General features: G+C 34.5%; 1 protein-coding gene across 3 annotated transcripts in view; it reads right to left on the minus strand.

Annotated features, from left to right (window-relative positions):
• SCN3A (sodium voltage-gated channel alpha subunit 3) overlaps positions 1 to 26,194 on the minus strand; it is a 107,917-nt gene that overhangs the window by 64,595 nt on the left and 17,128 nt on the right. Inside the window, exons 4-13 of one of the 3 annotated variants that reach the window (XM_069080794.1) lie at positions 25,076 to 25,204; positions 24,454 to 24,545; positions 23,030 to 23,302; positions 22,710 to 22,773; positions 21,447 to 21,588; positions 19,043 to 19,249; positions 14,146 to 14,430; positions 8,545 to 8,745; positions 7,111 to 7,243; positions 2,878 to 3,116 (exon numbers count right to left, since the gene is read on the minus strand). In XM_069080794.1, the coding sequence (XP_068936895.1) occupies positions 2,878 to 3,116; positions 7,111 to 7,243; positions 8,545 to 8,745; positions 14,146 to 14,430; positions 19,043 to 19,249; positions 21,447 to 21,588; positions 22,710 to 22,773; positions 23,030 to 23,302; positions 24,454 to 24,545; positions 25,076 to 25,204 (1,765 nt within the window). Of the gene's footprint in view, positions 1 to 2,877; positions 3,117 to 7,110; positions 7,244 to 8,394; positions 8,746 to 14,145; positions 14,431 to 19,042; positions 19,250 to 21,446; positions 21,589 to 22,709; positions 22,774 to 23,029; positions 23,303 to 24,453; positions 24,546 to 25,075; positions 25,205 to 26,194 lie in introns of those variants that run through there. The other 2 variants (XM_069080793.1, XM_069080795.1) reach the window with 2 other exon arrangements.

Here is a 26,194-nt window from a genome sequence, read left to right on the forward strand (position 1 = left end):
TACATGCCTGGAATGTTCTACTTTTACATTTCCTGTCTCCTTGCTTTCCTGACTTCTTTCAAGACTCAGGTCAAATCCTACCTTCTTGAGAAGGCCTTTTCCTGGTCTCCCTCACTGCTAGTGTCTTCCTTCTGTTGCACTTGTGTGTGTATGTATGTTTGTATATGTGTGTATAAACATATATGTGTATATAAATATGTATATATATAAACAAGAAAGAAAGTTTACACAGCTGATTTACTCCTCTAATATTACCCTGTTAGTCAACAAATATTTATAAAGTACTAAGCATAGTACTTTATAGATATACAAAGAAAGGAAAAAAAACATTCCTTCAAGGGTTGAAATTCTAATTAGAAAGATAGCTATTATGTAAAGATAGATATAAATAGACATATTTGTATGTATATGCACATATACTTTCTATCTATATATACATGAATATTGCCATGTCTATATATATCTCTATATGTGTATATGCATAAATGTACATGTACACTTGTATATATATAGATATGTATGTATACATGCTCATATGTTTATGTCTATCTTATATTTACTTAGCTGTTGTCTTTCCAATTAGAATATGAACATCGTTAGGGCAGGAGCCTTGTTTTTTCATTTCTTTGTATCCCTAGTGCTTCATATAAAACTTGCCACATAGTAAGCACTTAATTAATATTTGTTGTCTGACTGATAGTAAATTACTAGAAGAGTAAGTCACCAGTATAAGTTATGTTCTTTCTTTCTCATTTTCTTGGGTAGATAAAGTGAAGTCACCTGCACATAATTGTTGTGGTAAACAATACAGTAGAGTTATATTTGATTGTAGTCATCACATTCTGTCTGTGGACATGGAGCCTTTTTTATGTGGTACTTCAAGTTTGAAACCCCTGTGTCATCTCCTGAGTCTACCTCTGAAAGGACCTGAGCCATTCCTTGTAACTTTCCTACTTTTATTGCTCAGCATGCTTCCAGTCACCTAGCTTCAAAATGTCAGAATAAATCTTTGACTTTTCCATCACTCTGACATTCAATAAGTTGTTATATCCTCTAGCTCATGCCCTGCACCCTATTCTCCCTCCAAAGCATTTCTTCATCTATTATGTCTCCACTCATACTTCTACCACCCTAATGTAGGCCCTTATCACAAGATATTATAATCCCTGTGCTAAAAACCACAACAACAAAAATAAATTTAAAAAACACTTTAGTGAAGCTGTAATGCAGATAGAATGAAATATAAAATGCAAATATTTTAAGCTCTCCACAGTCTGGCTAAAACTAACATTCTGTCTTTATTTCTATAAACTGTGGTTTAACACACCATGCTTGCAGGACAACTTAGTCCAATCCTGGGAGCTACCCATCAAACCTCATTCCTTTTTTTTTGCTTTTTGGAGGGGAGAAGGTAGGGCAATTGGGATTAAGTCATGCAGCTAGTTTTTGTGTTAAGTGTCTGAGGCTGGATTTGAACTCAGGTCCTCCTGACTCCAGGGCTGGCACTCTATTCACTGTGCCACTTAGCCACCCCTAAACCTCACTCTTGTTTGAATCGTTATGCCTCTAGCAAGAGTTTACTCTGGGAAAATTTGTGGATATGCCTATCTAAGTTTTCACATGTGTGAATCAAAATGTGTCCTAATTCCATACAACTATCAGTAAAAATGCATCAGTTTAAGACTGTTTTTACTCCACCCTCTAAAAAATATAAAGGATTCATAATATTCCATAAACAATGCACAAAACACATAATGGACTCATTGTGGTTCATAAACAGTAAATACAATTCTCCTCCCACTCATGACTCCCACTTTCCAGTCTCCTAGACTTACAGAACCATCCTGTGATTCGTACTTCCCTTGTCAGAGAAACAGACTTGGGGCTGATACAGAGGCAATTCTCTTCCCACTGAACTTGCACTATTCAAATAACCCTTTGGAAAAATCCAGATCTCTTATTACCTAATGTTAACTTTATTCCCTTATTGTTCATCTTGCATATGCATAATTTTCTCCCCAAGAGGTAGGTACTACTCATAAACTTTTAAAGCACCCTTTCTTTGATATAAGGCTATTATTTTGGAGAAGCAAACTCCAAAGTTGACCTCTACTGTCTTTACTAAAATATTAGATTCCGGGAAATACCCTTCATCTTTTACTCTAAGGCTCTGTTCTAGAAATAACCTTTCTGGGGATTTTAGGGAGGCAGCCGTAAGACTGATACCACAAAGGAGTCTCACTTTTTTAAAGGAAGATGGAAGTCAGAACTCCTACCCCTCAGAGCAGGTGATTTCCTTCCCTATAACCACCATGTGTTTGGGAGGTGACACCAGTGACTCTACAAGGCTTTTGTAATCAGCCTTAAAGGGCCACAAAGTATAGACCGCATAACTGGCTTTTATGCAATCATTATATGTGGAAGTTTTCACTTTAGATGCATTTGTAAGGAAACTTCTTCACTCCTTTAGAGACATTAGGGCATCATTTTGGCCTGGTACACTATGCCTTTGCACAAATGATCCCCTTTGTCTGGGTCCCCCCTCATTTCTCCCTCATAGAATCCCTCGCTTCCTTCAAAACCCATCTCAGGTGCCACCAGAGTCTGTCCAGATATTGTTATTAACATTATTCTCCTATTGAAAGTACTACATATAGCTTCTATATTTTGTACATGTTGCATTTTCCCAGTGAATTACAAACTTGAGAGTAGTAATGATTTCATTTATGCCTCTGTATTCCACATTGCCTAGCCTAGTGCGGTAGGCACTTAATAAATGCTGAATGGAAACAGACTGAATTATATTCTGACTAGTATACATGAATTTTCCTAATGAAATATATTTGCATATCACTTTGTGTATTCAGATGGACTTACCAGGTTTCCTACAGACAGCACACTGTTGAATTGCTGAGTCATAGGATAGTGTTCCATGGCCATAAATAGAGTGTTTAAGACAATGCAGATGGTGATGGCAAGATCAACAAATGGATCCATCACAATCAGATTAACAACGCGTTTCACTTTTAACCATGGATCCCAGCAGTCCCAGATGAGGAAAGTGTTAGCAAATCTATACCAACATGGTGGACATTTCTGCCTGGATTCTTCAAGTTCTGGGGGGAAAGAGGAGGAATTGTAAAGGACTATAAACATAGTTCCTTCTTATTATTGCTAATAGATCACGATTATATTTTTTACCTAAGATTTATTCAGAAATTTAAAGAACAAATGTTCATGGCATAAAATTTAACTTACTTTAGAAAACAAATCCATTAGCCAGTTTCATGGATACTTATTAATAGGGATTTCATCTATGTATACTGCTCTTGGCTTTAATCCAATTCAGGAATGTTTGTACACTAATGTAATAATTTAATTCTGATTAAGTGACTGGGCTTATTTAGGCTAAAAAGCTATAAGTGCTATTTTTCAAAGTAGACCTGTTTGTCTAGCTTCATAAGTCTATATCTTCTAAAGTTACAGCCACATTCCGATTTCACTTGATAATACCTTGTTTTTGACATTTTCTAATGCTTCTTTCTTTGTTCTTACAAGTGTGCACCTATCTTTCTTGAGTCTAGAGAGCAGAATCTTTGGGGTACTTCCCTTAACACATCATGAGAATGTGTACATATAGACTTTGGTTTTAGATCTAGGAACACATTTATCATTTTCTACTACACCTAAGCTATTTCTGAGAATTTTTTTTAATTATAAGAAGTCAGTATTCAAGAAATCTATTCAAAATAAATTCAAAAAGAAAATATTTTCTGGTTGATACTTAAAAACAAAATGTAAAAAAAGACCAAAGGGTTATAAATTACTTGCTAATTTCATACCGGTATATCATGAATACTTTATTCAGGAAAAGAGATCAAAATTGATGGGATATGAAAAATAGCACCAAAAAAATTTGAAACCAGTCATATCTTAACAGACAAGAACCAACAGGTTGCTTTTAAAGAAATCACTTCAGAGCAGTTTTCTCTTCATAACCAAATCATTAACTGGTTAGCTGAAAGGTCAAAATTAACACAAAAATAGAAGGATAAAGATGAGAAGATACTTCATGATTATGAGAGTTCTGACCTCACCTATTTGAGTATGTTGTTTACTCTTTTTTTTTTTAAAGAGAGAAAGGGATAAAATTAAAGATATTGACTTTAGTGAAAATCAACTTCTTAAAAAAAAGTTTAAACATTTAAAACAGTGACTCCTGGAGCAAAAAATAATTCAGAAACCACCTTTGGCAACAAACATGCTCACTTTACATAGACAAGGGCAACATTATTTTTTAATACAAGATTATACTAAAACATTATGCAGGAGGATGATATAACATTAGGACTAGTATCATCTCACATCACTGGAAAATCCAGTGGAGGAAGAAACAAACTATTTTAAAAAGCTTGATGTAAGATTCAACTAAGACAGATCATCCCAAGAATATCTGTAGACTAAAGTGATAGAAAGACAACAAATAGAAGCAAAGTGGAATCAGCATTTCAGTAAAGATCTATTTTTAATCATCATTGGCAGTGGAACTACCACAATTAGAATCTAACATTGCTTAATGTACTTTGAGAGAAACAGATATTTCACTTATGAAAAATAGATAAGAGTAGCTAACTTTACAAGATAAGAAATCTGTATTAGGATTGATTTTAATTTTCAAGGCACTTATGGATTAATTTAAAATATTTTGGGAGTGGGGCAAGTTTAAAAGAATAGAAATAACCGAGGATGGCATTACTACCAGAAAAAGTGACTCAGAAGGACTTAGTGGTTTTCAATCCATGTGTGTCTAATTTATTATCTGTATTGAAGTTATGGTTGATGAAAATATAAGAAGGGAATAGGCAGGTTTTCATAGATGATTTTCCACAACATAACATACTTTCACAATTGACTGAACAACGAAGAATACAAGATCCCACTATGTTTATGCTTTATGGAGTATAAAACATTTTAAATAAAGCAAAATGCAGCTTTCAAGGCTTTTCTCCAATATGTGTTCAGAGTGTTTTAAAATCATATGAGATTTCCAGATAGATGCAATAACAGATAACTTTCTTCAAAAGTCTTTTGATTATTAATATTAAATAAGGCTTAAACCAGGTAGTCATACTCACCAAAGGAGCTCATTGATATCACAGAAGATGTTTCATGTTGAAGTCTGTATTAAAGAGGAATTTCCTCTTTGTGGTTGATAATGTACACACTGCAGCAAGCCATAGAATACTAGAGGGCTTACTAAATTTGACCAATGGTTATTCTAAACAGATTTGCCTAGCAATCCACACTTCAAAATCAAGTAGATGAAAAATGCTTATTGGCTAAATTATGACATGCAATTGGATAGCCCTCCTATTGGGTCAATTAAAGTTTTACTTAAAGCTTTCATTCTGTCTCGGTCTCTGTCTCTCTCTCTAGATGAAGAGTCAGTTAGGCCCAGAATTGGAATAGGAGGAGAACACATCAGTTGGATTACATTTGGAAATTTATATAATACTTTCAAACGTCCCATGCTGCTACCTGTGCACAAATGCCCATCTATTCAACAACAGTATTTTCCCAGAGACACTAAATGATGACAATTCATAGAACATTGTGATATCCAAAGAATTAAAATGTCAATTGTCACAGAAGACAATAAGGAGATGCATCATGAGTATAAATAGATTGGAGAGTATTACCTATAATGAGTTCAGTACAAAGAGTGCTGTAAAAGATATTTTCAAAGAATGATGTAGCTAGAAAGGGAAGTAGACTGATGGAGTAACCAGGGCAATGAATAACAAATGGGTAAACAAATGTTGAATTGGTATCCACAAAATATTTTTTGAAACCTAGAAAATGTTGTCCAGAATATTGGACATATATCCTATGGAGGACATATGGAAGAGAATTGACAAGTATTACATGAGATGAGAAGGCAGTGATAGGTTGTAATATGTACCAGTGGAGGCAGTGCCCATGCCAGTTAAATGATAGATCAATGGAAGGATCTAAGAATCTGCAGAACCCTCAAGTATAACTATAAAAATAATGTACCTCAGTGGCTATGCAAAAGTATGAGTTTTGTATTGTTACTCTTATTCTTAGACCTTTGGTAGAATAGTTTTGGTACAAACTTATACTAGGAGAGTATGTTATTAAACTACATCATACAAACACATACTCAAATATGCTTTCAAAAGTTCAAGATTATTAATGTAATTAGTATTTTATAGAGAATGTGGTATGCTAGAATTATTTAACATATAGCATGACACCAGTCACATGACATCTTACTTTCCTTGAGGGGCAGAGAGAAAATAAACTATGATTAATGCTATAGTGTACACACTCACACACACATCATTTCTGACAAATTCATATGGGGGATGGGAAGTGGTTTCACAGCACATGCTTCCTTGACCTACCTTAAAGACATGAATAGATATTTCTCTGGTCACATGATAGTAACCAGTATGAATACTATTTTTTTTAATGTGTCTACTGTATGAGGGAAGAAACCTTTAATCAATCACCATGACTAAGTGTGATGGAATTCCTGAAATGTCCAGTTAATTTGCCACTTTCCTCTATTACTGTAGAATATTGGTTCCTTGGGATGGAGAAGAAAATCAAACTGATTTTTTTTTCTTGAAGCCTATTTTGTAGTATGTCTCTAAATATGTAACACAATTACAAAGAGTTTTAGCAAATTCTTATGATTTGTTGTATTTTTTAATTAATAAGAAAACATCATAAGAAGAAAACAATAATAATATAGTACTTTGGCATTATGAAATACAGCCACTGTAGGTCAGAGACAAAGCAAGACACAGAGAGGAAAAGTTTGGGAATGGTCTTTCTTATCAGTAAGACAGCCCTGTATTTAGTATGAACTATGTGAGATCCCATCAGTCAGATTGTTCTGACCTCATGTGTTAAAAAATGAATCTCAGTACTCTAACTTTTCTACAAATCAGATGCATTTTTAAGATCAAATTCAGACATGTATGGACGAAGCATTTTGTAGATACTCATTTTAAGGAATCAACTAGTGAAGACCAGCTTATGCCATGACAAATTCTGAGTTTTGTGCCATCCACTACATACCTTCCATGGTGTTGGTTAATATGCTGGCTATACTCATAGCTCTTTGCCTCCCAGAAGAATCTTCTAGCATCTCCATAGAAATCTGATAAGAACTTAACCGCCTTTTTCTCACTTCAGTTTCTGTAGTGGTGCCCTGCAAATAAAATACTGATGGCTCAAACCAGTATCTTAAATTGGATACTAAAGCATAACAAAGCGACTCAGAGGACTTTTAGAAAGTCATGCGTCATGCAGATTTGTGTATAATGTAGTATAGGTTATGCAATTTGTCATTAATTTGTAAAGGAGATTTCTTTAACTATCTAAATTTGATACAACTGTTTAGTGAGTAATTAGTATTGGAAAATCCTAATAACATCATTATGGTATTATCCATCTCCAAATTTTCAATGATAAAGGTATCATTGTGATTTTTAATGATAAAGTTTTTTTTTTCTTTAAAAGTACTAAAAGCCATATATTTCCATGCCTATGTAAAATGTTCCTTTTTTCATTAAAACATAAAAATATTTTGCTTATTCAGAGTAGTAATGTTCAGTTTCATATGAACATTATTTTTCTCCCAAAAGAAAAATAGATATTTGAATTAAATATTCTTTAGACTGACTCATTTTCTTTAATGCTACATTACAACACTGGCATTCATGGGCCAAATTTTTTCTCTCCATGCATGAACACAAATGTGCACTGAAATGTGTGTGCTTTCCTGTGCCATTGTTAATTACTTTGAATTTGGGTTTCTACCCTGAAGACTCATACTAGAGGTCTCTAAGCTGAGACAAAGAAATAATTTTCAACTTCTAACCTTTTAAACATAGCACTGTTAGCAATGATAGATTCTCTGATTAAAGGTAGTTCTACAAAAAAAAATGTCTCAAGTTAATATCCATGAACCAAAATTCAGAGCTGATATTTAATAAGATATTCATATATTGGTTTTATAATTACTTTAAATATTATAGAACATAGTGGTATATAGCTATACACTTTTAGAATCAATGAATATACTGTAAAGATTCAATATCAATTAATTATTGGTAAGTCTATGTGCAAAATGGGTTTCCTATTTAGTTTAATGTTTCGGAGAATGAAAAGAACACTTAAGGAATTCCTTAGATTCTGTGGTTCACCGCTTGATTAGCCAGGCAGTTTTTGTGTTTCTTGCTGTGTAGAAGCACAAGCTGGCATAGAAAAAAAAGAGAGAGGAAAAAAATACTACCCAGGCTTGACAACTATGTCAGACTTGCATATCATGTCAATAGTAGTGGGTTTATCTATTATCACCTCTGGTGGAAGATGTCCAGTAGGTGACGTAAGTGTTGAAGGTCCACCCACCAAGGAAACCACACCATTGCAATCCACAGTGCTGTGCATCTTCCCATTGGCTGGAAGCACTGGCACCACCATCCTGGATGACATACTGGCCTGACTAACGTTACTGTGGCGTCGTTCTCCATGTCTGTGCGGCACAAAGAGTGAATCTCTCCTGCTCTCATTGTCTTCAAATGTGCTGTGCTCGTCATCAGCAAAGTCATTTTCAGAGCCGACATCCTTTGCTCGACCTCTGAAGCTGAAAATGCTCGTTTTGCTATTGCGCCTTGGGGAAAACAGGGAGCCACGAATGCTCAGCAGAGACTGAACACAACAACAACAAAAAAAGGAAAGCAAAAATAAATTGAGTGCATAGACTCTGGCTGCAGAGGGTACCTTAGAGACAATTTCATTCATGCCCCTCATTTTGTACACTGAGGCTGAATAACCAAGGGTAAATAACATGTCCACAGTCACACAGATAGTTAAGTCACAGAGCTGGGTTCCCTTTGCTCTGTATCATGCTATCTATGTTAAATTCCTAAAATTATTCAGTTATGCTTCTTTTGGGTCAGGGTGGCCATGTTATAGAGCAGGGTAATCAATTTTATTTAAAACACAAGCCACCTTTTGGGGAAAATTCTATTGAGGAATATACCTAAAGTTGGATGCAAAAAGTTCTTTTTGAATATGCAGGTATTGTGGCTGGGAATGAATGAGACTTGGAAAATAAATCTTTCTGCTCCCTGACCCCCAAACAACATGAAAAAGTTGTTTTGAATTAGAAATTATCAAGAGTTTCCCTCTTCCCTTCTTAGGTCCTGGTAAGGAAGTATTCTCTCTTTTCTTTTCTCCTTTTATGAATATAGAAGGAAATTAATTTTACTCTCCTGTACTTGGGAAAACACAGAAAGCAAATGCAGAAGGTTAGTCATATCTGACTGACCATCTGTGAATTTAGAGCTTTTTTCCAGAGTTACCTACAGTTTTTCTGATAGCTGCTAATGGTCAACTCCATTCAGTATTTTCAGCTCCATGGCAAAAGTTAGTAGTTGGAGTCAGGAAAACTTGAGTTCAAATTCTGTCTCAGATACTTACTAACTATGTGACCCTGGGCAAATCACAAAGTGTCACTCCATCTAAATGATAATAATAATAGCACCTACCTTACTGTTGTTGCGAGGATCAAATGAAATAAAATATGCAAAATTATTTCGAAACCACAAAGTGCTATGTAAATTCTATCATCATCATCATCACCATTTATTATTTATTCATCACTTGATTAACCAGGTAGTATTTCTGTGTTCCTTGTTCTGTAGAAACATTGGCTGGTATAGCAGAGAAAAGACTACCCTTTGCCTTTGTCAAATACATGAGAAATTCTAAGACTGATAAGAAAAAGTAAAGGAGATAGAGATGTAACTAACAAAGACTATGAAGATAGATTCTAGCAAAGAGAGAAAAAAAGGTAACCAATCTCTTTAATTATAGTACAAGAAACTGTGATTCAGGGAATGTCATAAATCACCTGTGTTCACAAATAAATAACAAATACTAGCTTTGAAGGTAGTGGTTGCAATCTATCGTCAAGTCTGTCCTTTTATGAACATTCTTTTTAAAAATCAGTCATTTTAGAACTCATGAAATGCACTCATTAGCAACACTAAATAAAATGGTGTTTAGTGCAACATTTCAAAAATAATTCAGTGCAAAATCTTTATTTACTCCACTTTCCACAAACGATGATATTCCTTCCCCACCTAATCACTCAATAATTTCTGTTATGAGCAACATAAAACATATTGCTGTATGGGCAGTAAGTAATGTTTGCCCCACTTATGCATTGGATGGGAATCCCTGCCCTTACTAGAACTCCCCACTGCTGTAAGGAATTTCCTTTACCTTTCTATCTTCCCTTCTTCCTCCCATCCCCACCCTCCAAGAGATCTCTGCCATTTTATCTCCTTTCCCAGTTGCATTTTTCATCTTTGCCTCAGGGCTTCTTACTTTCTGGCCCTTGCCCTTTTCTCTGCCCTTCACTGTTCCTGTAGCATGGCTTTAACTTTGGGGGAAGGGGAAAATGGAGGGAGAAGAAAAAGTCCATCTTACTGCTGTTTTTCATAACCCTTTTCCCATTCACTCCTCTCCTTTCATTGAATCAAGATTTGAATGACTACTAGAACACACACTGAAAATTAGCAGTGTAGGTGAGAGAGAGAGAGAGAGAGAGAGAGAGAGAGAGAGAGAGAGAGAGAGAGAGAGAGAGAGAGAGGAAAGAAAGAGAGAAAGAGAGAAAGAAAGAGAGAAAGAAAGAAAGAAAGAAAGAAAGAAAGAAAGAAAGAAAGAAAGAAAGAAAGAAAGAAAGAAAGAAAGAAAGAAAGAAAGAAAGAAAGAAAGAAAGAAAGGTAGTATTGCTGTACTCTCCCCTTGTCAGAACACAGTCTGGAATATTGTGTTCAGTTCTAAGACTCAAAGATCATGAAGTGGTAAAACTATCATGCAGCTTTTCCTTATTTAATTGCATCAGTCATTCTCTTTGCTAAGAACTAGCCAGTTTTAAAATCTTAATCATTGAGACAAAAAAATAAAATGTAATTTGTATAAAACTCTAGCTTGCAATTGATGCTAACCACAAAAAACATTCGATAGAAGATATTTTAAAATTAGACTAAGAAATGTAGATCTTTATAATTCTGTGCCTTAGCTCAGTTCCTACTATTTTTCTTGAGACTGTTTAGATATCTAATAATAACTGCCATTATATAGTGTTTTAATGTTTCCAAAGTACTTTACACATATTTTTTCACAACAACATTGCTAAGCAAATACTGCAAGTATTACTGTTTGTTTTACAGATAAGGAAACTGGGGCTCAGAGAGTTTAAGTAAATCATCAATGACTAAGAATTTGTAATATAACTAGTTAGTGTCAGAGTCAGGATTTGAACCCATTTGTCTTCAAACTCCAAACTCTTATTAATACTCTACACTGCTTCATGATTCAACTTAAATACCAGGGATAATAGAAGAATAGTATTATGTGGAAAGAGGACTTGTCCTGTAATCAAATAACCTGAGTTATTGTCTTCACTCTTATACTTAATAACAGTGTGACTTTTGGACAAGTCACTTCACCTTTGGAGCATCAGTTTCCTTATTAAATAAAACTATTGGACTTGATTATTTCTAAGAGCCACTATAACACAAGCATTTTTTCAATGCTTTTATTAGTCATGAATTATAAGCTCTCAAGCCTAGTATTTTTTTTTCCTGGTGGGTAAAAAACATGCTAGGAAATTAAATTTGAGGGAGCAAAACAGCTATTTGATGTTTAAGTTTATCATGCTAGACACCATAGACCATCAGGTCTCACCCTCTCATTGTATAGATGTGGAACTGCAGGCTGAAGAAACTTTAAATGCTTTACCTAACAACATACAAGTAACTGGTAGCAGAACCGATATCTGTATTAAAATTCTGATTATCAAATAGTAATGGAAATTATTTATTCTATAAAACACTAAGTTGTTTTGACATAGAAAAACATTAGAAATAAGTCATTATGGGGCGGCCAGGTAGCACAGCGAGTAAGATCACCGGCTCCAGTGTCAGAATGACCTGGAGATCGAATCCCAGGCTCGGACACTTAGCACCCACCCAGAAACACCTGGCCGTGTAACCTTGAGCAAGTTACTTAACCCCAATTGCTTAGGAGCAGCCAGGTAGTTCAGCAAGTAAGAGCACCGGCTCCAGTGTCTGGATGACCTGGATCAAATCCGGTCTCTGATACTCAGTACCACACCCAGAAATAACTGGCTGTGTAACCTTGAGCAAGTTACTTAACCCTGATTGCTTAAAAAAAAAAAAAAAAGAAAGAAGTCATTATGTGATTTCAGGATAATGTTGTGGAAATTTAAGAATTTTAAGAAGGGGAGAAAAGTACATATGGGATAATGCTATGACCAGTAAATTCTCAGGGATAGTTAAATATAGGAATACAATCTTTAAATTAAGATCCCATCATAGAAATAGAAAAATGAATGATAACAAGTAATGGGAAAGTTAAAAAAAAATTTTAATCAGCCATTATTTTCTAACTAAATTACTGTTTTCAATCAATCTGGACAGCCAGTCTCACTGCTTTCTATTTCACTCTCATTTCTCTACTACTCTTTTCAACATAGGCATTCTTTGTGACTATTGAGGGTTTTTAATTCACTGATTGAAAGCTTGCTGTAGGCACATTCCTGCTAATGAACTCTGCTATATCAGGTACATCCACAAACTTATTTGAGCCCCATTTCCTCTGAGTCATGTAAATAACTAGTAGGGTAGACTATCTGAAGTTGATATGATGTCTTTCAATAATGAAATTCATTATCAAATAACTGATATACCTGGATGAAAGGTTTCTACTCCTAGAGTTTCCTATACTAATTAAATCATAGGTCCATATTAAGGGAAAAATAATCAATTAACTACTTTCCTAATAATGGGGCAATTGTGAAAATAATTGTTTCCTTAAATATGAGTTGTATGGGCAAATATACACCAACATGCATATGGGTAAACATTCAACCATATGGGCATATATGTACACATATATGGAAATATTTAAAAGGTTTTTAACTACATTTATGCTTTATTCATCTCTTTGAATTATTTAACTCAATATGAGGCTTTTCCAAATATTCTCATCCCTAATATTCTCAAACCAATAAAATCTTCAGAAACTCAGACCAAGAAAACCTAGTCCATGAATATGACTTACAGGAAAGAAAAAAGACAACTTTAGTTCAATTGCTACAAAATGTTTGATTTTCTTTGGCTCTATCTATATATTTCTCCATCTCCCTGAATTAAGGGAGAAGAATTTTTTTGTATTATGTTTGTGTAGACATAGCAGGATCATGTGTTGTAGTTTTTTTTTTTTAAATTTAGCCCTATAATTGGTACTTTTATGATGCAGATGAATGTTATTCAAGAATGTTATTTCATAACAATGTGATGTGTAGTCCCGCTTCAGCATCACAGATAGTTCAAAGCCCAAATAGTACTTATTATTCTAGTTTCACAAACATACATTTACTCTGTTTTACTTTTCTTCTAAGACTGTTCTTATATCCTGCAGCAGTGGTTGCATTGGTAGATAGCAATTAAATCAGAGGGAAAATGGAAACATCTTTCATTTTCATTTTCTCCTCTAGGGCTTCCTAAGCATAGGCACATTGCAGTGTATTATATCTTGATGTGATAATGGTATAATGGAAATTCACAGTAGTACAGCTTTCATTTATCCTCTGTCTGAAGACAGAGGGTAGATCCATAGAAACATTTTTCTTTCAGCTCCATACCCATCTCACAATTGCAACTTTTGACAAATGTAGAATTTTTATGGCAACTTGAACATCTTGATTACAATTTTATTACTTTTTCAAAATGAAAATAGTAGAAAAATCAGGAGATAGGAAATTGTCTTACACAGTACATATTTCTGACAAATTGCTTCATACCTATGAACTGAATTTTCTCAAAATATGGGAACAATCATAGCTGAACAAATGGGAAAAAATAAATGGCTGTTTTAAGAAGTAGAAACACTAATGAGTAAATAAATACATTAAAATGTGAGTTCACCTATTCTTTAACTTTTCCCCACAGTGAAATCACAATTATGTATTGCCATAGCTTTCCATACAGTGGAATTAATAAAAGTAAATACCTGATGAGGAGAAGAGAATCTCTTTTCATAATTCAGTCGGCTTCCATCCACAGATATGTGGAAACTTCTTCTGACACTATCTTCAGATTCAGATTTGGGAAATTTATCACTCTCTCCTTGACCTCCTCCAGGCTGCTCCTTCTGTTTTCTTTTCTTCCTTCTATTTCTTCTTTCTTTAGCACTTTTTGAGCTCAATTTTGATGCTTCTGAAGAACTTTCCAAGAGCTCCCCTAGCCCACCTATTCCACTGAAATCTCTTGATGCAGCTGATGCTGCTGCTACTGCCTATTGTACCACAAAATCATACACTTTAGCATGCAGAAATTTAAGACATCACAAAATTAACTTACAAACTCTATGATATATAAAAACAAATATTTGTAATAGTTCATGAGTTATATTTGAAAAATATTTCTATATATTTATTTTTTAAAAATACAAATTGACATTATCCAAAAGTGAACCTTATTCATCCTTTTTGAGTTTGGTGAGATATAAGGTAATATGACTTGGGGATGACCTTCTATATTTCCTGGATCAGTCATTTATTTTTTTTACCAACTAGCTCATGGGAAAAATACTCCCTTATAACATCCATTGCCACTGATAGTATGAATTTCCTATGATATTTCACAAGAATCTCTGAGAATTTGGGTGGAGTCATGATGACAGCCTAGCACAAATAGGAGTTTTCCATGGTCATAAACACTGAGAGATGGAACTTACAGTTCTGTCCCTTCCCATAACCATCTTTTTGGAGTGTTGTGAATAACAAAATGGCATCATTGCCCTTAAGTAGAGGAAAGGATACATTCTGCTCAGTTTGTTGAGGTATCCTCAGTTCTTTATTTGGACTAAATTGTATCTGGAAGTTCATAATCTTGGGTAAAATTTGGATTTAGGTCATGTTTCTTTATTGTATTTCAGATGTTTCTAATAAATATTCCAGTCCCCAAACCATATACCAATTAATAAAAGGATTATGTAGAGCAATGTCTTAAGATCAATTTCTTTTGTTATAAGAAACCATGATATATTGCTCTCTTAAGCTTTCAGTTTCAGACACCCCAAAACAATTTGGCAGATTTTTTTAACCAAGACTAGCTCACCAGTCTCTGAAAGTCAGGCAGGTCTTAGAGAAAAAATGGCAACCATTCTATGATTTCGCTTCAAGGATAAATATTTTTAGCCTGGAAATTTAAGTGTGGTTTATTTAACTATGACTATAATAGAGAGTAAAATGAACAGAAGGTGAATTGTAGAGCATCAGTCTCACAAAAGTAAAAAAGCATTATTAACTTGTATTCTTAATGGAAAGGTGCTAGGACATGGTTTATTTGTAGCCTGGTATTAGGGCTATATTTTAAATGAATAAAAATATTTTGTCACAAAAGGAAGGAAAACGATCTTATTTCAGATCACATGAAAGGCAGAGGATATGGAAGAGAGTATAGTTAGATGGCAACAAGCAAGCAATTTAGGAAGTAATCAGCTCTTGCTTACAGATATGGAAACTAATTGAAACCTGCAAAACACATTGGCTAAACTTTTTTTCAATTTTATTTCTGTATTAGTATTTGGCTGCATTGCCTCCCTGGCAGCACTAATGACATACCTTCTAAAGTAATACTTTTTTCCCCTCTATTTCTCTCTCTTGCTCGGAACTACCATTGTTCTAGTGATTTGTGATTAGTACTGAATTGAAAATTTTTATTAACTCATATCTGTATATCTGTTCATAGCTAACATTGCAATGCTGCCAAGGTACTATCTTGCTTAGAATATTATTGCTTTCATATCTGACTTCTAGATCTTTCAAAATATAACAACTATATATATTTAAAAATCATGAAAGAAACATTACTTTATTCTCATAGTTTCTTCATGTTCTAAGAATTCTGCCATTATTATAGTATAACTCCATTAATTCTCCTCAGAGTAAAATCTAGCTGTTAAAATTTCCCCCCACATATTTAAAAAATACAGCATCTGACCCTTTTCTTCATATTTATACTTTATTATATTTAGGTTTCATAGGCTATCTTTTCCCATTTTAAAAAATTATCTTCTTGGGGCGGCTATGTGGCGCAGTGAGTAAAGCGCAGGCCCTGGAGTCAGGAGGACCCAAGTTTGGTTCCGGCCTTTAGACACTTAACGCCCACACAAAAAAAACTAGCCGTGTAACCTTGGGCAAGTTACATAACCCCAATTGCCCTCCAAAAGGCAAAAAAAAATGTCTTCTTTTGAGATATTTTTTTCCTCTGAAACCAATATAAACTGTTGAACATGTGAGATAATGGGTTACATTATGCTAAATATTCAAAGACTATGTATTGAATGGCTCAATATAATTGTTTGGGACATAACTACCTGTTCTCCTTTTGTAGTTTTGTCTTTCCTTATCTATTTAAGTTTCACTTAGGATGTGAACCCATTGGGTTGATACTAGGTCTTCCTTCATGTCTAAACAATGATGAACATATGGATATCCATTAGCAGATGTTAAAGAGAAACTGAAATACATTAAAACATTGGTTGGATGGTACCTTGTGAAGTAGGTGGTAAGATATGATAATTCAGCAAGATAGATTGGGATGTCAAATGACCTTATATTCTTACACTGATTTTTTCACCTGCTACTTCTGTTTGGTCAGATTGCATTATAATGGCAGAACTATGCTTCTTACTTGAAAAGTAAGAAACTCTTAAAAATTCAAAATAAAGTGTGTGTAGTGATATGGTTATAACATCAACTGCTAAGAATTTTCTGGTTGTTTAAACTTGCACTTAGAAAGTGAAAGTCCATCCATTTTTTTATTAATTAAGCACTGGAATCCAATGGCATTCTTTTGTTAATTGTTAAAAAGCAAACCTTAATTTTGCTAGCCAAATTATAATTTGACTATTTACATTCTACTTGTCTAAATTCCATATTAACTTCAGCTTGATATAGCAGGTTCCAATTTCTAAAGGCTGTACACATTTGAATGGTGCCACATTTTACCCTCAAAATGACTGGATTGCAGAAGCAAAATGTTAATTGATAAAAGTTTGTCAGTATTGTAAATCTCAACATATTTTATTGCTTATTTTGTAATAGTGTCACTCGATGTATACATCTTCTATTTTGGCCAGTGTAGCTGTCCATAACATGTCAGACACATTCAGGCTAAAAAAAGACTTTGGAACAAAGTAACTCTAAAAACTGAGTCTGAATTTTGCTTTGGTTTTTGCCCCCTTTTTGAAATTAAAAGGACCGTTTCTCTTTGAAAAAAAAAGACTATACATCACATGCAAAGTGTTGATATTATTCCTTACATGGTTTTAGAGGCATATATATATAAATACCATTAGGGCAATCACAAGGAGTTTAAATAAAGTGACCTCTATCCTGTGTCAGTGTCATTGAGTACATACTATTTTGTTCTCATTTAGTGAGCTAAAGTAAAATGTATAAATAAATATATTCAATACTACCCCTACCACCACCTCAGAGGTTAAATGATTTGCAAAAGACACACATGACAAGAATCAGATCCAGTATTTGAATTCTGGTCTATTAAGTCCAAATCTAAGGAAACTGGCACTTTCCATTCCAATATGCTGTTTCCAAGTAATATTTCCCATTACACAAATATGCTTATTTTTGTCTAGGAATCTCAAAGAAGCAATAGAAGGGGGGAGCAGGACTGCCTTATTCATTTGAATTCACTTGAAGGCCCGACTCAAAATTCTGTCTATACAAGGATAGCACCCTGAAAGGAGTAGACAAGTGCTGTACAGCACTTTGGAGATATAACTGAATTTCCTTTGACACACTGTTTAGAAAAATTATTTGGGCTGAAGTATTCATTCGCTGGGGTGTGAGCATCATGCATGGTCTGTTTGAACGCTGCTAAGTAGAGAATGAAAGAACAATTAGACTGTGAGCACCTCGAGGGCAGGGACAATCTTTTACCTTTCTTTAATATCACCCAAACAGCACAGTACTTGGCACATAGTAGGACCTTGATACATGCTTACTGACTAACAATAGGTCATGGAGCTGAAATATATTTGTGGCATGTATCTTAACTTTTTTCCTAGAGTCATACTCTCCTCACTATTTCCCCTGTAACCCAGCCTGCTTAATTTTCATTTTAATGAACTAACCTAAAGCTGGAAATTGGTTATAGAACTTTATAAGATGCAGTCCAACATCCTTTCACAAACTATATGTTTTACTCTCTACTTTGGCTTAATATAGGCCGTAGGCAAGTGTTTTAACCTTTTTATGTCATAGATCCCTTTGTCTTGAAGTTGTTAAAGGAAATGCTAAATTTCAGTTAAAGGTTAATGAAAAGAAAAAAATATGATTTTTTTCCCCATCAAAGTTTACAAACCCCCTCTCCTGTCCCTGAAATCTATCAATGGACCATGTGTGTGCTGGAGTCAGCTTTTATGGGCTTTTTAAGGACCAGATTAAATTTATTTACCAGCATACTCCTTGATGAGGAAGGGGTTGTCTGTGGATCCCTGGCTTAAAACCTCTGCCCTAGAATCAGTGGGAAGTAATAGCATGGTTATCTTTTTATATTTGCTATAGTTCTTTTTCAATTAAAAATCAGATAGTGATATTGATTTCATGAAAGAACATTTGGCATCATATAGTAAACCTTAACTGAATCTACCTATTATTACTTTCAGCCAGTTTCCTTAGATATGTAAATATTTTCTTTGAAATTAACTTAATCTAATTCAGAAGCTATTTATGTTTTGAAGAAGATTCTGTTACCTTCTAATAAAAATTCTTGGATATGAGAGGATATCATGTTCTAATTTTACCTGTCTACCATGGCAAAAATCACATTTAGGAAAATAAGATCTTGAATAAAGTATTTTAAAACTTTAACTATACCTGAGCTTCTTCTTGTTGCTTCTTAAGTTGTTCCAGCATTTGCTGAAACTCAGCCTCCTTTTGCTCTGCCTCTTCCAAAGTGGCCTGATTCTGCTCCTCATAAGCCATGGCAACCACAGCCAGGATTAAGTTCACCAAATAGAAAGAGCCCAAGAAAATCACCAGAACAAAAAATATCATATATGTTTTTCCTGCAGCACGTAGTGTCTAGTGGAGGGGAAAAAAGCGTCAATTTCATGTCTTAATGTGGTGATACAAGATAGGAGACTGCTTTTCACAAGTTAGGAGGGCAGCAGCCAATTTATTCCATAAAACTTTATTCTGGAACAAATGAGGCTATTGGGCTTAATCTAATAAGAAGAAATGTGATGGTGATAATTGTAATCTTTCTTTAACTTGAATTCCACTTCCTGATGGACTTAAAAAGACAGAATAAGACATACATTTTTGGACATAATCAACATGAAAATTAGTTTTGCTCGATTGCATATTTATGTGGATTTATTTTTATTTTTAATTAAGGAGAAGAAAGGAGAGAAAATAATTGCATGTTAATTAAAAATAAGAAAAAATGGGAAGGGGGTAGAAAGTGGGTTCAAAAGATCAACTTACCAGTTTGAAATAGGGGAGATATGGTTGGATAGTAATTAATATTCTAAAAAAGGATCTATGGATTTTAGTTGCCTAAAAGTTCTATATAAGTCATTATCATGATTTGACTCTCAAAAAAGTTAATTGATCTTAGACTAAATAATGAGAATCATAATATTCAAATGGAGGTCATAGCTCCACTGAACTCTGACCTGGCCAAACTATATCTGAAATATTATGCTCAGTTTTTGCCATTACATTTTAGTTAGGGTACTGATAAACTGCTCTTTGGAGAGATTCCAGAGGAGGGCAACCAGGAAAGTGAATGGCTTTGAGAAGATGCCCTATGAAGATCAGTTGACTAGAGTACAAATATTTAGTTGACTAAGAACATGTTATCTGTGTTCAAGTAATTTGAAGGCTTGTCACGCGGAAGAAGGAGTAAACTTTTGCTCATTCCTAGAGGGTAGGAGTAGGAGTGGCAGGGAAAGGTTTCAAAGAGACAAATTTAGGCTTGGATGTTGGGAAAAACTTGATAACTTAGAGTTGCCCAAAAGTTGAATGGGCTACCTGGGGCAGTAGGAGGTTGCTCCTCATTGGAGGTCTTCAGACAGAGGTTAGATGACCACTTGTCACTATATAGTAGAGGAGATTCATGTTTCTTTGAGTAGAAATATTTGGTCCCAGAGGTTCTTTTCAACTCACTCTCTGATTCTGTGATTCTATATATAATAACATTCAAGCATTTTGACTAAAATTTGTTTGTAGCATGAAAGATAATTTATTCCAAAAGTTCACTATAAAAGGTTCACTCCTATAAAACTTTATTTTCAAATGTGCATGAATTTTTATGTCTAAAGATATTTATTGCCTTTGGGGTAGCAATATCTCACCTTCTTATAATGAATGTCTTCTGGAAAAGATAATACTCCCTCTCCCTTTCTGAGTTATGTACTTACTTGCTATATCATTCATTTGGCATTTTCTTTGGTAGAGAATTGTGATTTCATTATTGTGGGAATCTGCCCCATAGGGATTTACCAGCATGGAAACACCCTGCATTGATAAAAATTGACAACTCCTCGGGGCAGCTAAGTGGCACAATGAATAGAGCATGGGCCCTGGAGTCAAGAGGACCCGAGTTCAAATCCTGCCTCAGACACTTAATACACAAACTAGCCGTGTGACCTTGGGCAAGTCACTTAACCCCAACTGCCCTCCAAAAAGCAAAAAAAAAAAAAAAAGATTGACAAATCTCTATAATTGATTGTTTTAGGAGTTGCCTGCGGCAAGTGAGAGGTCAAGTGACTTGCCAGCAATCATGCAGCCAGTATGTGTCAGAAGCAAGACTTGAACCCAGGCCTTCCTGACTCCAGACCAACACTCCATCCACTATGTTGTGCTACCTTATGTTTTTTAGTTATCCTATCATGTAATTATGCTTTTTCCATTTAACTTTAATGTAAAGTTTCTTGAAGTCAAGAAATTGTATCATTGTCATCATCATCATCATACCTAATATTTATGTAGCATTTTAAAGTTTACAAAGAGCTTTGCTTATTTAACACTTTTAATCTCACTTAATAATAAGATAATAAAGATCTTAAAGTCCTTTGTATTCCCTATGTTGCCTAGCAAAACCTCATGTGTGAAAGGTGCTCAGTGTATATTTGCTGATTGATGAACATACAAGACAAACTCACCTTATACCAAATTTTACTCTGTGGCAAATAGTGTTATATTAAAGTTTAAGTTACATACCATCTTTTATGTGATCACAAATTTTTAAAAAAATCTATTACTCAAGCCTTACCAGCTGATAAAGGTTTTCCCAGTAATCTTGAGTCATTAGTCGGAACAAAGACAAGAAGGCCCAGCTGAAGGTGTCAAAACTAGTGTAACCATAATTGGGGTTTATACCAGCTTTCACACATATATACCCTTCTGGACAGTGACTGCAAATGATAGAAAGGAATAAAGATCTGGTTAGTAGGATAACCTTAGTTGGCTTGGGATTATGTAAACAATTAAATAATCTGAGTCTCCTTTCATAATGGATTTGCTCCACTGTACTCTCATAAAAATATTTTCAACCATTGTTATAGTGAAATGTCTATCACATTTCCTAATTTTCAATTCAATTCATCACACATTTATTAAGTACTTCTTGTTGTGTTTGTTCTTCATTTTCAAAGAGGACCATGGCATCAGGGAAATGATGACATGACTTGCAATTGACTTTGATTTGAGTAAGGGGAGGGCAGTGCAAGGTCACCAGTCTCACTTTCTCCTCCTGATTCAGTGACCAGATGTTCATCAGGATGACTAGAGATGACCCAAGATGCAAAGGGAGACCTTGGCCCATTTAGGCTAAAGCCTTTTCACCTACTCACTTAAGAGTGATGTAATGCCAATTCAGTGAATAGACCTCTTTAAGAAGTGAGTCAAGGGATGGCCCCTTTAATTAGAAAAAAATCAAGCTGGGAGGGGAAGACCCCCAGGGTTACTGTTCGAAAGAGAAACAGTTACATTAAGGTTCAAGCAGGAGGGTCCAAAATAACAGCCATGAAGTGCAGCTTGGGCAGGGATCTATTGTGGTCCAATCTATGAGCTCCAGAGTGAAGTTGGTTCAAGGTTTTGGGGAAGGAAGGGAGGGAGGGAGGGAGGAAGGAAGGAAGGAAGGAAGGAAGGAAGGAAGGAAGGAAGGAAGGAAGGAAGGAAACCATCTAGCCAGGAAACCCCAAGTTAAGCAGGCAGCTTCTGGACATTAAAATTTACTTTCCTTTGGAGAGGAGGAGAGGGAGTATTCTAATATATTATAAGGTTTTAATGTATTAATGAGAGGAGAGACTCTTATTCCACTCCACAGATACAGTTTATTGTAATGTTCTGCAGATACTGTTTAACCCAAAGGAAAGACTTTCTGGTGTTAATTTTAGGAGTTTTGACAAAAAAAATAAAATATTTTGAATCCCTTTGGCAATCCTATTCTTTCTATATGTAGAGCTAGCCTTGTATCTATTTGCCTCTTCTGGTTTCTATTATATAATAAAATCTTCTTAATAATGTTCCTTACCCTGCATCTGAGCTATTTCCACAAAGTAAAGCATCACTTTGTCCATCCAAATAATAAAAATGACCTGTTAATGAAAAGAATTAAATATTTTTATAGATTAATGCCATTAATATTAAGTCAGCTTTATACTATCTAATTAAAACAATATACATTTACACTCATTTCACAGTTCTAAAATACTCCTTATATTCCATAAGAATAGGCACTGAACTTCTCGACAGTTACTGGCATCAGATTTTTTAAAAATCTCATTTCTTCGTCTATTGACATTTGTAAAAGTTTGGGCAGTAAACAGGTTAATATATAGCAGCACTTCTTACTTTTATCTTCAATGTATTCCTTCCAGTTAAATGTGGTCATTGTTGTATTAACAGATGTCCCATTTATATCTATTGTACTATTAAAGTAGGAAGTAATGTTTGTTTCAAAAGTAGAATTGCCTGGGGGCCATTGCAAACATTTATTCCTCAGGTTGCCCATGAACAGCTGCAGCCCAATAAGAGCAAATACACTCAGACAAAACACAGTCAGGATCATGACATCAGAAAGCTTCTTCACTGACTGGATCAGGGCCCCCACAATAGTCTTTAAACCTGCAAAGGGAGAATGATAGAACAAGGTATTAATACCATAACAAATCACAATTTCATATTAATCATGCATAAGCATCCCTTCCCTTTCATTCCCAAATGATTGTTTGGCTTGTGAGATAATAAAGGCCAGCAAACAACCTATGGGTTTGGGAAATGAATGCGGAAAAAATTTCTATCTATAAGCAGTACACTTTCTGGCTCCCCACTTTGACTTTATTTGAAAACAGGAAATTTTGTTTATTTTGGGTTACATGCCCACAAAACCACGTTAAGAAAATCTTTCTTATATTTCAGCTCTTCTTTTTTTATTGTTTTCTTTCATTTACACATCATATACTATTATTTACCGGGCAGTGGTTTAGAGGAAAAAATCCAAATTAACATTTTAAAAATCCAATGTTATGTTGAATCTATTTTTTAAAGTTATCTCTTCTACTTTTTAAGATAACTTTTTTTTAAGCAATCCGGCTTAAGTAACTTGCTCAAGGTTACATGGCCAGTTATTTCTGGGTGTGGTGCTAAGTATCTGAGCCCGGATTTGATCCCCAGGTCCTGACACTGGAGCTGGTGCTCTTACTCACTGAGCCACCTGGCCGCCCCTTAAGATAACTTTTTTTAAAAAGACAGATTTCTATTATCAATCCTAAACATTTTTAATAAATGGCAAAATTTAAGCAAACAATTAAGTTTTACAGCATTGAAGCTTTTTCTAAATGTTTTAAGAGAAAGCTTCATACCATAAATGAAAAGTGTTTTAAGAGCTGTCTCATGCAATACTTTGTTAAACTCAAGGGCTGATTTTATAAATACAAATATAAAAATATAAAGATTCATTATAATTAAAACTCTGCCTTGCATTTATTGCATTTTGTTAATGTAAATTTTTTTTAAAAGGCTTATTGCTGAACAGTTGTGCTTTCAACTTGGATATATTTAAAATCAGCCTCGGTGTTTAACCTCGATCTCACCTGGAATAACCGAAATAGTTTTCAATGCTCGGAGAACTCTGAATGTTCTCAACGCTGAGACATTGCCCAGGTCCACAAACTCTGTCAGATATCTGTATAAGGGAGTTCACACACAAACAATAACACACAAGAAATAAATGGATATATAAGGGACCTAATCCCTTATACCAGTTAACTTCTTACCTGGAATTACAGAAATAGTTTTCAGAGCTCTCAATACTCTGAAAGTTCGAAGAGCTGAAACATTGCCTAGGTTTACAAATTCTGTTACATACCTGTAGAATTAAATCAGAGTTATTGAGGGTTTATGCAGAGTTTATACTAAGTAATTAATGCTACATTTGGCTTACAGACCACTTTGCCAAAGGAATCTAATGAAATTGCTAGCATTCGAAGTTACCTTTTATTTCAATCTGTACTTTAAGAATATAATTTGGAGGCTATTAATTTCGCTTAAATAGCAACAGATTGAACCAAGCTAGTGTACCAAACTTATTTCCCTAAATTTAGCTGGTGGCACTGGGACAGGGTTAAGTCAACAAATAACTTTAACATGGTTGAGTAGAAAGAATTTATCATATTAGTTAATGTCCCTTTCTTACAGTTACTCTTGGAACTGATACACGATGCCAACTTCTATAGCAGATTTTGTTTTGAAATATAGAATGTATTCCAAAAATGCATTCAATAGATACAAAATCACATCAACTAAAAAAAAATCCCTATGATGATAAAGCTATGCTTGGCATGCTTTGTGCAGAAATTAATTTCATGCCTCTTTTTATGTGAGCATTTCAAAACTTACGCCATTAAAATGACACTGAAATCCAGCCAGTTCCATGGATCACGGAGAAAAGTAAAGCCTTCTAAGCAGAAACCTCTTGCCAAAATTTTTATAAGTGATTCGAAGGTATAAATTCCTGTGAAAGTGTACCTATGAGAAACATCAAAGCAAAATTTAATGCTATATAATGGTATTTCAATATAAGATTTTTTTAAGAAAACCAAAATCACACTGATACTTTTCATTATAGAACAAAAATATAGGCCTCTTTTTGGCTCCATTCAAGGGAATTTAGTTACTGTCACTATGAACATTGTAGTATAAGGCAATTTCCCTGAGCACTAGAACACACTTAAGTCAGTCATTAATTAAATAGGTTGTTGTTGTTTTAAGTTCCCAAAGAATTTTATAAGGACTTGACAACATGAATTCTGGACCTTTATCATTAGAATAGATTTTTCAAACTAGGAGACAGAATTTTAAATACAAGGTTGAATTTGAAAAGATGTACTTCTTACCTATAATTTTATCTGTTCATTCTTCTTTTCCAGTCCAAATAGTAAACATGTTTCTATTCAGTCAGCTGATGTGAACAGATCAATTGACTTTCTGATGTGCCATCTTTCTCTTATGAAAGATCTTTTGAACCTACACCTTAAGCTCTAAGAGGGAGGGAACAAATCTAGACCTGGATATAAGAACCCAAAATACAATTACAGGGCTCTACTCTTTCTTGTGGGTCCTGTAGGTTACAGTCAGAAAATTATCAATTATTCTCCCCCAAATCTCTAAAGACTTTTTATGCCTGAATTGAGAAAAGAAAGCCAAGACTGTCACAGCAACCTATGACCTTTAATTACACTGCAGCTGTGAAGTGTGAATAGTCACAAATAATGAGAAATGAACATAATACTTGCCCAGGTGGGACTAAGCCATGGCGTATTTGAGGAAAACGTTACATGTCATAGCTATTTTGTTGACATCTACAATCTGTTCCCAGTATACCATAGGCAATGCCTCTTTTCCAAGAAAAAATTCTATAAAGGATTGTTAAAGTTGATTTGTGAACATTTAGAAAAGAATGTGAAAATTCATAGGCATCAACAAGGGTCACTAAGAATATGTCATGACAAAGTAAGT

The sequence above is a fragment of the Petaurus breviceps genome, unplaced genomic scaffold, assembly GCF_028583685.1.
Source record: "Petaurus breviceps papuanus isolate PSGF00001 unplaced genomic scaffold, PetGlider_PUasm1.0 91133, whole genome shotgun sequence".
NCBI classification, from domain to species: Eukaryota; Metazoa; Chordata; class Mammalia; order Diprotodontia; family Petauridae; genus Petaurus; species Petaurus breviceps.